The 12882-nt window shown below is 44.7% G+C and overlaps 1 protein-coding gene across 2 annotated transcripts in view; it reads right to left on the reverse strand.

Moving 5' to 3' along the window:
• Positions 1 to 12882, reverse strand: part of fdx1b (ferredoxin 1b) — a 73970-nt gene that overhangs the window by 20128 nt on the left and 40960 nt on the right. For both annotated transcript variants that reach the window (XM_072505580.1, XM_072505581.1), the window contains exon 3: positions 12179 to 12308. In XM_072505580.1, coding sequence (XP_072361681.1) covers positions 12179 to 12308 — 130 coding nt within the window. The remainder of the gene's footprint in view (positions 1 to 12178; positions 12309 to 12882) is intronic.

A 12882-nucleotide genomic window follows, 5' to 3' on the forward strand; every position in this document is an offset into this window, starting at 1 on the left:
TTCTGGGTATGGAAAAAAAATCAAGTTGGCCTCGAGGGGATCTGTATTGGGGTTCGCCCGAAGGTGGCAACCATTCATCGACTTCTTCGCGGGAGAGTAAATGTCAGCGGGGGGGGGGGGGGGGGGGTGAGTAGAGTAGAGTAGGAGGGATAAATAGGCGGGTAGTGTCTATGGGAGAGGAGCGGGTATGTGCATTATGGTTTGGTTGAAGTGTTGGTTTTCCGTTGCTGTTTGCATATTTCTGGAATCTGTAACTGCTTACAATGCCAAAAAATACCTCAATAAAATTGTTTGTTTAAAAAAAAGAGATAGTCTTTTGATGGCAGAGAGAACAGCAGTACACCTGCTTGGTCTGGCTTCAGCTCCAACACTGAAAACAAAACTAAAACACACCCTGCAGCCTGCTCTAAAACAAAAGTAAAAAGCTGACTCAGCCCAACTCCACCCACTCTCTGGCACCACTGCAGTAGTAAACACCCATTTCTTAAAGGTCTCTGCACAATCCGTCCATGTCTCTACTCCTCTGCATTTCTCTTAAACGTCAGATACTTTAGTTCAATCTGATCACAGAGTCCTTTGTAATTCTCCAACACAGGAGCATTGGTTATCACAGCTTTCAGGCAGTCAAATGCCTGTTGACACTCCGCTGTCCACTGGAATTTGTTACGATTCTTCAGCAAGTCCATCAGTGGAGCAATCACGCTACAAAACTTTTGCACAAATGTTCGATCAAATCCACTCATGCCAAGAAATCACATTATTTCCCTTTGTCTCGAGGGTATTGAAAACTCCTCAAGGAAAGTGACTTGGGCTTTTCCAAATTCACTTTTGGCTAGGTTTATCCTGAAGTCGATCGAATAACTCCATCAGTTGTTTTAAATGTTCTTTCCATGTCTGGATGAAAATTACCAGATCGTTGATGTATACCGCACAATTGGGTAATCCTGAAACAATTTTGTTAGTTAACCGTTGAAATGTGGCTGGGGCGTTTTTCATGCCAAATGGCATAACTTTGAATTGGTATATACCATCTGGAGTCACAAAAGCTGAAATCTCCTTTGCCCTTTCAGATAAAGGTACCTGCCAGTAACCTTTAAGTAAATCCAATTTAGAAATAAAAGCTGATTGTCCCACTTTATCAATGCAATCCTCCAAACGTGGGATAGGATAAGAGTCTGTTCTTGTAACTGCATTAACCTTTCTATAGTCCACATACAACCGTTGGGTACCGTCTGGTTTTGGTACCATCACTATGGGTGAGCTCCATTGGCTGCAACCCACTTCAATTATGCCATTTTTAAGCATACTCTCAATCTCTTTGTTAACGTGTGCCAATTTTAAAGGGTTAAGTCTGTATGGATGTTGTTTGATTGGAACAGCATTTCCCACATCTACATCATGTATAGCCATTTAGTACTTCCCAATTTATCTCCACAAACTTGCCCATGTGATATCAATAACTCTTTCAGGTCAGTTTGTTTTTCCTCTGGAAGGTAACTCAACAATTGATCCCAATTTTTAAGAACATCCTTGTTTTCCAATTTAATTTGAGGTATGTCAAATTCACAGTCATCTGGATTTGGTTCGTCACTTTGAGTTAGAATCATTAAACCTCCTTTTTCTCTCCTTCCCTTTCAAAATACCTTTTAAGCATATTCACATGGCACACTCGGTGAGTCTTCCTTCTATCTGATGTTTTTATCACATAATTCACCTCACTTAATTTCCTTTCAATCTGATAAGGTCCACAAAACCTTGCTTTCAAATGTTCACCTACCACTGGTAACAACACTAAAACTTTTATCTCCACTGGCAAAACTACAATCTTTGGATTTCTAGTCCGCGACCCCTTTCATCAGATTTTGTGCAACTTTTAAATGTTGTCTAGCTAATTCACCTGCTCTATTTAATCGTTCCCTAAAATTTGGCACATAATCCAATAATGTAAGTTACGATTTCTCACTCACCAATTTTTTCTTAATCAATTTAAGTGGTCCTCTTACCTCATGACCAAAAATTAGTTCAAAAGGACAAAATTTGGTTGACTCATCAGGTGCATCCCTAATTTCAAATAGTACAAATGGAATTCCTTTATCCCAATCCTCTGAATAATCGTGACAATAAGTCCTCAACATTGTCTTTACTGTCTGATGCCACCTTTCTAACACTCCCTGCGATTCTGGATGGTATGCAGTTGATTTAAATTGTTTTATTCCTAAGCTATCCATAACTTCTTTGAATAACCTTGAGGTTAAATTTGACCCTTGATCCGATTGTATTTCTGTGGGTAATCCATATCTAGTAAAGAATTTAAGTAATTCCTCCACAATCTTTTTAGCTGTAATATTACGTACTGGAATGGCCTCTGGAAACCGAGTAGACACATCCATTATCGTCAAAAAATATTGATTCCCACTTTTTGTTTTATGAAGCGTTCCTACGCAATCAATTAGGACCCTTGTAAAAGGTTCCTCAAATGCTGAAATGGGTAGAAAGGGCACTGGTTTTATCACTGCTTGAGGTTTCCCTATCACTTGACATGTGTGACATGATTGACAAAATTTAACTACATCTTTATGTAGTCCAGGCCAATAAAAATGTTTCTGGATTTTAACTTGAGTTTTCCTTATTCCCAAATGACCTCCCACTGGTACCTCATGTGCAACTCGCAACACCTCCTATCTCTACCCTACCGGCAATACTACTTGATGAACGTCTGCCCACTTTTCATCCGCCTGCATATGTAAAGGTCTCTATTTTCTCATCAAGACATCACTTTTACGGTAATAAAACTCTGGTATACACGCAGCTTCCTCTTCTGAGTATGCTTTCTGATGCATCCGTTTTATTTCTACATCTTTTTGTTGTAACTCCGCCAATTTTCCTGAACTAAAATTATCCACCTCATCCTCCACCTGTTGTTCTTTTCAACCATCCGATCAAAAATCGTTTCTGATAAGTGCACTTCAACTTCATCTCCACTCTTTGATTTTTCCTCTTGTCTTAACCTGTGAGTTTGCGACCTTGTTACTACACAATCTGGAAAAATCCCAGGATATTCGTCCTTCAACACTTCAGTTGTTTGATTTTCCACTGGCTTATCAACCACAGTAGGCATCACTCCCATCTGCGATCCAGCTATATCATTACTCAAGATAAACTGTATTCCTGGACAAGATAGTTTCTCTATTACTCCTACTACCACTTCACCACTCTTCACTGAACTTTCCAATCTTACCTTATATAATTGAACGCTACTCCTCTCACCCTGAATTCCACATATTACCACCTTTTCTGGCAACATTCTTCCTAAACTACATACTCCTCATCTATTACCATTAAAGATTGACTAGCTCCCGTATCTCTCAAAATTGTGACTTCTTTACCTGCTCCTCCTGATACACATGAGTAAACTTTACCCACACATGTAAATTCTTTAAAGAGATCTGGCACCTTCTTATCAATCACCTCTTGATCAGGCTGTACAATCTTTTGCAGCTCCTTCGCTTCACTTGGGCTTTCCTTTACCACTTTAACAAACCCCACTGTTTTACCCTATTTTACCACATCAGCCTTCCCAGTGCTTTTCTTCAACCACCAACACTGTGACTTTACATGGCCTAGTTTATTACAGTGAAAACATTTGAAACTTTTCATTTCTTTTCCACCCTCCTGGATTTCTTTTTGAATCTTGATGTACACTCTCCTTATTATCTCCCATCAGATCACCTTTACCTTTTCCACTTGAGTATTTCTCATGTCCCCAGTTTCTATTCCTCACAGGCTGAAACTGATGTCGGAAACCAAGCATTGATTTATGAACTAATTCATAATCATCTGCCATTTCTGCTGCTAATCTCACAGTTTTAACCCTCTGCTCTTCCACATGAGTTCTCACTACATCAGGAATTGAAGTTTTAAATTCCTCCAAAAGTATAATTTCTCTGAGAGCTTCATATGTTTGGTCTATTTTCAAACCCCTTATCCACCTATCAAAATTGCTCTGTTTGATCCTTTCAAACTCCATGTATGTTTGACCAAATTCTTTCCTTAAATTTCTAAACCTTTGTCTATAAGCTTCAGGCACTAGTTCATATGCACCTAAGATGGATTTTTTTCACCTCCTCATACGTCCCAGATACCGCCTCCGGTAGTGATGCAAACACTTCACTAGTCCTACCTAGCAGCTTTGTTTGAATCAGTAATACTCATATGTCCTGTGGCCATTTCATTTGTTTAGCCACCTTCTCAAATGAACTGAAAAAGTCTTCTACTTGCTTCTCATCAAACCTTGGCAATGCTTGGACATATTTAAATAGATCCCCACTAAGCCTTCGACTTTGATGCACTTTTTCACTAGCCTCATCACTATCATCCAACTGGATGTTTCCCTTTACGTCTGCCAATTTTAACTGACTGTCATGTTTCATGGCCATTTTCTGAAGTTGAAACTCTCTCTCTTTATCTTTTTCCCTGATCTGTATCTCCCTTTCTCTTTCTTTTTGTTCTGCTCGTGCTAATTCTTTCTTTTCTCTTTTCTTCTCTCTCCTTTTCTTTCTCCTCACTCTCTCTTTCTTTTTCCTCTCCCCTCTTTCTCTCTCTCTTTCTTTCTTTATTTTTCGTATTCAAGCTGCTTTAATTGTTTCTCATGTTCCATTTGTTTAATTTGCAACTGAATTTTTGCCATTTCCAATGAGTCAAACTGTATCTCAGGCAACTTTAAATGCTTAGCCACCGCCATAATTACCTCATCTTTTCACATTTTGTCAGGTAATGTTAACTGCAATGTTTTTGCCAAATCTAACAGTCTACTTTTAGTCTCTGTCCATAAGTTAGTGTGTGTGACCATCTCCACCCCGAAAAACTTCTGAGCCTCTGAAAGAGCCATTGTCCACAACACATTCCCTACTTAAACGAGAATACCGCACCTGAAAAGCAACCACAATATGCTCACCCCTCACTGCCTTTAAGTTCACTAAGCCAATCCAATAGATAGACTTTTCTCCCCCTCGAACCCCCAATTTGTTATGGGCCAGGGTATAGAGAACCCCAAAGTGTATCATGCCATTCCCCTGACCCACAACCTTTAATAGATTGTGGTATGGGGAGCATATGGCCGACTCTACAGGTGTGGTCCAGCAGAAATGGAAAAGCATTTTTTTTAAAGCAAAACAATGTTTATTCTATTAACTCAGGTTAACCTTTTGAAAACATACAGTGAACATCTTAGCAACCATTACTTCAAATACAACCCCCAAAGAATACACTAAGTAATCTTTTAAGCGTTCCTTTTAACAAGCATAAGACTTAAAACAGCTTTTACCAGAAGCACATTAGGTTTACATTCACTACTGAGAACATTTATAATTCTGAATTCACCAAATGATGAAGAGATAGCCTTTTGATGGCAGAGAGAACAGCAGTAAACCTGCTCTGTCTGGCTTTAGCTCCAACACTGAAAACAAAACTAAAACACACCCTGCAGCCTGCTCAAAAATGAAAGTAAAAAGCTGACTCAGCCCAGTTCCATCCACTCTCTGACATTACTGCAGTAGTAAACACCCATTTCTTAAAGGTACTCTCACTACAGATATTTATATGCACACCCATTGATAAACACCCATTTCTGAAAGGCACTCTCACATGAGAATGGGAACATGTCCCTCAGCCTGGCACTGGGTCACATCCCCAGTGAGTTGGACATTCTGCCGAGACCATCAGCCATGGCCGTCACCGACTGTGCCACGCCTTGGACACCTTCACTGATGGTGCTGGCATCCTGCAACAGGCTGTCCACTGTGGTCTCCAGCCTAGCAGTGTTGGCCTCAGTGCTACGCATTGCCGGCGACATCTCCTGCACCCGTAGCCTCTGGGACTCCGCCAATCAGCTATTGACTTGCTGGAGTGTTGCTGACATCTCCCTATGAATGTCCTGGCCGCACCTTAACGTCGCCATCAGCTCTGGGATAGTATGTTCCAGAGGCTCAGCATTTGGCTGGGGCCCAGCTGAGTCTTTGGTACCAGCAGACCTCTGACTGCTGTCTCGCCTGTGGGTTCCTGCCTCAACCTGATGTACATCAGCGACTGTGTGGTGCTCACCAGATTGTGCCTGCCTCCACCAGATTGTGCCCCAGAAGCCTGTCCACTAATTTTGCCCACTGAGGTGTGTGTCTCTGCCCTGGTGGAGGATGAGGATGACAGCTGTGACGCATCGATTGCGGCATCCTCGGAGCTCTCCTCCGAGGTGATCTCATGGGAGGCAGGGGAGGGTGCCACCCTGGATGGGCCGGCACCGTCGGCTGGAGGACCTGTGGGAGAATGGACACGTGGTCAGTGCAGGGATGGGTAAGTGTGTATGGCATTAACAACTCCCGTTTGACAGATCCTCCAGGTGGGGCCCAGTAGATCTTCACCTCTGCAGCGTACGCCGACCTCTGTATTGCTGACCGCTCTGCCCGCGGCCACCCCCGTAACCTCCATGGCCCGTTCCTCAAAGGTCATGACGATTCTTATGCCCGGTACCTCTCTGGCTGTTTGGGCCCTCTCCTGACGATTGTGGGACAGCTTCTCCTGTGGAGACAGAGAGGGCATCGTCAGTCATACGTGCGGTTCACATTGGTGGGAGTGGGGGACGTAGGGTGGTGTGAAGGGGGGTTGAAGGTAGGGTTGGGGAAAAGGGAGGGAGTTGAAGGGAGGGGATGAAGGGAGGGGGTGAAGGGTGGGTTGGGGGCAAATGGAGGGTTGGGGGGGATTGGTCGCGCAGGGGCGGAACGGTCTCTGGGTGCTGCAAACTCACTGCTGAAGCCTGGTGTAGGTCATTGACCTTCTTGCAGCACGGGAGGCCAGGCCTCCTGGTCATGCTCCCCAAACTGACAGCTGCTGCCACTTCATTCCAGGCGGCCCTGACTGCCCTGTGGCTCACCCTCAGGAGAACAGGAGATCCCCCCCCAGGCTTTGATCTCATCTCCAAACCTTGCGCGGTCGTCACGGTGCCATGGCTCTGAGCTGAGTGGCTGTGCAAGTGCTGTTGAAGTGTTCGCAACCTTGTTAGTGGGGAGCTGGCGAGCGTAGTCCCAGCGAATCAGCTGGCCAGCCTTCATTTAGGGCGTGTAGCCCATGAGGCCTTGTTAAGTGGACCACTTAACGTGGTATTGTGTTGTCAGCCTCCTCGGGCCGAGCGCTGGAATGCTCACTTCACTTCCCACTCACTACTACACTTCGAAATCTTTCCAGAGAATCGTGCCCTAAGCCTCTTCCGGCACTGTATCTTGGAATCTGGTACCGCGCTACTGCTGCTAATGTACCCGGCAATTTCCAGCCGTAGTTTCTTGTTTTCTTCCTCCCATTGCAGGGAAGACAGTTTCCCAACAGCTCCTTATAGGGACAGTTTCCCTGCAGCTCCTTAAAGGGCCACCTTCAGAGATGTCAGTGCTGCCTTGTGACATTGTGTGACCATTGCTGTAATTTTTTGCTTTGTTGAAACACCTGGATAACCCTTCAACTTTCATTCGAACATTGTCCCTTTAAAGATTTTAGCTGAAATAGACTCAGAGCCATCATCACCATTCCTGCTCACGCCAATTGCTGGAGAAACCTAGAGTTCGGATACCAACGCAGTTTCATTTAACATAGAACATACAGTACCGAAGGAGGCCATTTGGCCCATCGAGTCTGCACCGACCCACTTATGCCCTCACTTCCACCCTATCCCCATAACGTAATAACCCCTCCTAACCTTTTTGGTCACTAAGGGCAATTTATCATGGCCAATCCACCTAATCTGCGCGTCTTTGGACTGTGGGAGGAAACCGGAGCACCCAGAGGAAACCGACGCAGACACGAGGAGAACGTGCAGACTCCGCACAGACAGTGACCCAGCGGGGAATCGAACCTGAGACCCTGGTGCTGTGAAGCCACAGTGCTATCCACGTGTGCTACCGTGCTGCAGTGACTGAATTAAAAAGCCACAAACAAATCTGCTGCTTAAACTTCTAGGCCCTGCAAGCACTACTGAGCTGCCAGTGTGTCAAACAATTAAAATCTAACGCACATTATTATTATTACTGTAGGGCTGAGGGAGGTAAAGGATTTGAAAACAAGGATGAAAATTTGAAAATCTAGGCATTGTTTAACCCGTGTAGATCCGCAAGCACAGGGGTGATTGGGGGGGAAAGAGAACTTGGTGGGAATTAGGACACGTGCAACAGAGTTACGGAGAGTAGAACGTGGGAGCCTGGTCAGGAGAATGTGGAATAATCAAATTTAGAGGCAACACAGGCATGGATGAAGGTTTCAGCAGAAGAAGAGCTGGGGCAGTGGTGAAGCTGGGTGAAAATAGTCAGTCGTGTTGATGGTAAGGATATGGGGTTTGGAAGCTTATCGCGGGGTCAAATGTGGTAACGTGTTTCTGAACATTCTGGTTCAGCTTCCGACTTTGGGGCAGCACGGTAGCACAATGGTTAGCACAGTTGCTTCACAGCTCCAGGGTCCCAGGTTCGACTCCCGGCTTGGGTCACTGTCTGTGGGCAGCACGGTAGAACAAATGACTAGCACTGTGGCTTCACAGCACCAGGGTCCCAGGTTCGATTCCCCGCTGGGTCACTGTCTGTGCGGAGTCTGCACGTTCTCCACGTGTCTGCGTGGGTTTCCTCAGGGTGCTCCGGTTTCATCCCACAGACCAAAGACTTGCAGGTTAGGTGGGTTGGCCATGATAAATTGCCCTGAGTGACCAAAGGGTTAGGAGAGGTTATTGGGTTATGGGGATGGGGTGGAAGTGAGAGCTTAAGTGGGTCGGTGCAGACGCGATGGGCCGAATGGCCTCCTTCTGCACTGTATGTTCTATGTTCTGTGCGCAGTCTGCACGTTCTCCCTGTGTCTGCGTGGGTTTCCTCCGGGTGCTCCGGTTTCCTCCCACAGTCCAAAGATGCTAGGTTAAGTGGATTGGCCATGCTAAATTGTCCCTTAGTCTCCAAAAAAGGTTAGGTGGGATTACTGGGTTACGGGGATCGGGTGAAGGTGTGGGCTTGGGTGCTCTTTCCAAGAGCCGGTGCAGACTCGATGGGCCGAATGGCCTCCTTCTGCACTGTAAATTCTATGATTCTATGACTGCTGCCAGGGAGAGGATTGGAATCAATGGTTAGGGAACAATGGCTTCAGTCTTCATACTACTTAACTGGCAAACATTTCTGCTCATCCAGTATTGGATGTCCGATAAACAATCTGAAAATTTAGAGACAGTCAAGGAGTTGAGAAAGCTGATGATGAGGTGGAAATATACTCTCTAAAGTTTAGAAGAATGAGGGGAGATCAAATTTAAATATACAAGATGATAAAAGGTATGGATAAAGTTGAATTGGAGCAGGTGCTTCCTCCTGTGGGGCATTCTAGAATGAGAGGTCCAACTCTTAGGTTAAAAGGTAGCAAATTTAAAACGGAGTTGAGGAGAAATTTCTTCTCCCAAAGTGTTGTGAACCTGTGGAGCTCGCTACCCCAGAGTGCAGTGGATGCTGGGACAGTGAGTAAATTTAAGGAGGAGTTAGGCAGATTTTTTATTTGCAATGGGTTGAAGGGTTATGGAAAACAGGCACAACGTTGGAGTTAAGGCTGGGATGAGATCAGCCATGATCGAATGTTGAAGCAGACTCGATGGGCCAAATGGCCGAATTTTGCTCCTATATCTTATGAATTTATAAGAAATGGTGTCATCAGCTTCTGGAAACGAATGCTGTGCTTTAGAATGATGTCACCGAGGAGCAACATTTAGATATGCAATATAATTGTTTTGTCCCACTGAGACGAGGAAGGAATGGTAAGGTCAAGGAGCCTTGGATGACAAGAGAAGTGGAGCTTCTAGTCAAGAGGAAGAAGGAAGCTTACATAAGGTTGAGGAAGCAAGGATCTGACTCGGCTCTAGAGGGTTACAATGTAGCCAGGAAGGAACTCAAAAATGGACTGAGGAGAGCTTGAAGGGGGCATGTAAAAGCCCTGGCGGGAAGGATTAGGGAAAACCCCAAGGCGTTCTACACTTATGTGAGAAATAAGAGGATGATCAGAGTGAGAGTAGGGCCAATCAGGGATAGTGGAGGGAACTTGTGCCCAGAGTCTGAAGAGATGGGGGAGGCCCTAAATGAATACTTTGCTTCAGTATTCACTAGAGAGAGGGACCTTGTTGTCCATGAGAACAATGTGAACCAGGTTAATAGACTCTAACAGGTTGATGTTAAGAAGGAGGATGTGCTGGAAATTTTGGAAAGCATCAGGATAGATAAGTCCCCTGGGCCTGATGGGATATACCCAAGGTTACTACGGGAAGCGAGGGAGGAGATTGCTGCGCCATTGGCGATGATCTTTGCGTCCTCACTCTCCACTGGAGTAGTACCGGATGATTGGAGGGAGGTGAATGTTGTTCCCCTATTCAAGCAAGGGAATGGGGAAATCCCTAGGAATTACAGACCCATCAGTTTTATGTCTGTGGTGAGAAAAATATTGGAAAGGATTCTGAGAGATAGGATTTATGATTATTTAGAAAAACATAGTTTGATTAAAGATAGTCAGCATGGCTTTGTGAGGGACAGGTCAAGCCTCACAAGCCTCATTGAATTCTTTGAGGATGTGATGAGGCACATTGATGAAGGTCGGGCAGTGGATGTGGTGTATATGGATTTCAGTAAGGCATTTGATAAGGTTCCCCATGGTAGGCTCATTCAGAAAGTTAGGGGGCATGGTTTACAGGGAAATTTGGCTGACTGGATACAGAATTGGCTGGCCGAAAGAAGTCAACGAGTGGTAGTGGATGGAAAGTATTCCGCCTGGAGGTCCGTGACCAGTGATGTCCTGCAAGGATCTGTTCTGGGACCTCTGCTCTTTGTGGTTTTTATAAATAACTTGGATGAGGAAGTGGAAGGGTGGGTTAGTAAGTTTGCCGATGACACAAAAGTTGGTGGAGTTGTACATAGTGTTGAGGGTTATTGTAGGTTACAACAGGACATTGGCAGGATGGAGAGCTGGGCTGAGAAGTGTCAGATGGAGTTCAACCTTGATAAATGTGAAGTGATTCATTTTGGAAGGTCGAATTTGAATGCTGAATACAGGGTTAAAGGCAGGATTCTTGGAAGTGTGGAGGAACAGAGGGATCTTGAGTTCACGTTCATAGATCCCTCAAAGTTGCCACCCAGGTTGATGGGGTTGTTAAGAAGGCGTATGGTGTGCTGGCTTTCATCAACAGGGGGATTGAGTTTAAGAGCCGCGAGGTTTTGCTGCAGCTTTATAAAACTCTAGTTAGACCACACTTGGAATATTGTGTCCAGTTCTGGTCGCCTCATTATAGGAAGGATGTGGATGCTTTGGAGAGGGTACAGAGGAGATTTACCAGGATGCTGCCTGGACTGGAGGGCATGTCTTATGAAGAAAGGTTGAGGGAGCTAGGGCTTTTCTCACTGGAGCGAAGAAGGCAGAGAGGTGACTTGATAGAAGTGTACAAGGTGATGAGAGGCATGGATAGAATGGATAGCCAGAGACTTTCCCCCAGGGTGGAAATGGCTGTCACGAGGGGACATAATTTTAAGTTGATTGGAGGAAGGTATAGGGGAGATGTCAGAGGTAGGTTCTTTACACAGATAGTGGTGGGTGTGTGGAATGCACTGCCAGCAGAGGTGGTGGAGTCAGAGTCATTAGGGACATTTAAGCGACTCTTAGACAGGCACATGGACAGCAGTAAATTGAAGGGGTGTAGGTTAGGTTGATCTTAGATTAGGATAAATGGTCGGCACAACATCGTGGGCTGAAGGGCCTGTACTGTGCTGTACTGCTCTATGTTCTATGTTCTAGAAGGAGTCCAAGGGGAATGGGAATAAATGTCACTGATGTGATTCTTTGGCTCCAATTAGACAGTTAAGAAACAAGGTGGAACCTACAGTAAAAATAGCTGGATATCAGTTGAGGACAGAGCTATACTTCTCCATGGCTGAATAATGTACTGACACTCATTCTCCAGGCTCACACATGAAGGAGAATTATTTGGATAATTTACTAGGCAGCTAACAAATCTCATGACTCTGTCCTTCCGCACTTTTGGTGTTGAGGGGAAAGACTGTACTTTAAAAATGTGTTGTTGAAAGACATTTGACCACAATATACACAATTACTGGAAGGCAGTCTCAGTTGGGAAATAATTTCTTACGTGGTAGTCAGTCCAAAGGCTAAATCCAACATGTCCATTTCTTCGTCTGCGATCTCATCCAAATTTTCAAAAATATTCTTGTCAAAGATTAAATGGCACGTTGAACAAGCCAAGGTTCCTTCACAGGCACCTGCAGTAATGGCAAAAGTTAGACTTCCTTTGCATTCTTACCTTCTCTTCTGAAGGCTCTGACCTTGCTAAGGTATAGTTCCACAACCCTCCTGTACCTCACCAAGTTGGCCTTTATTCCTCTATAAGCCTGAACAATGAAGGACAGCAGGTTATTTGATCATGGAGAACATTCTGGTCAAGCCTGATCCTGCCTCACGAGGATACTTTGAGAAACTGAATAGGGATCAGAAGGTGAACCCTGGTTACTGTCTGGAGGGCAATGTGTGCTATTCAGATATTTTAATTTTTTGACATCTGTTTCCTTTGAAGCTGTTGCTTGGATTGTATCCAGGTTTATCCAATGAGAAGCTGTCCCAGAAATTAGGAAGCTTGATAGCTCCAATCAAGGTTGGAGGATGGTTGTTGGATCACTAAAACAAGAAGGTGTTCCCCTGTCATTGTGGGGAGGGGGTGGAAAGGGAAGATGAACAAGGTTTTTAAACTCTGAATGATTAACCACTGAAATGATTAAGGTCGAGTGGTTAAATCGTTCAATGGACTGTTTTGGCAAGTGGCCTGGATGGGCTGAAATA

This window comes from Scyliorhinus torazame, chromosome 5 (assembly GCF_047496885.1).
Source record: "Scyliorhinus torazame isolate Kashiwa2021f chromosome 5, sScyTor2.1, whole genome shotgun sequence".
Taxonomy (NCBI): Eukaryota; Metazoa; Chordata; class Chondrichthyes; order Carcharhiniformes; family Scyliorhinidae; genus Scyliorhinus; species Scyliorhinus torazame.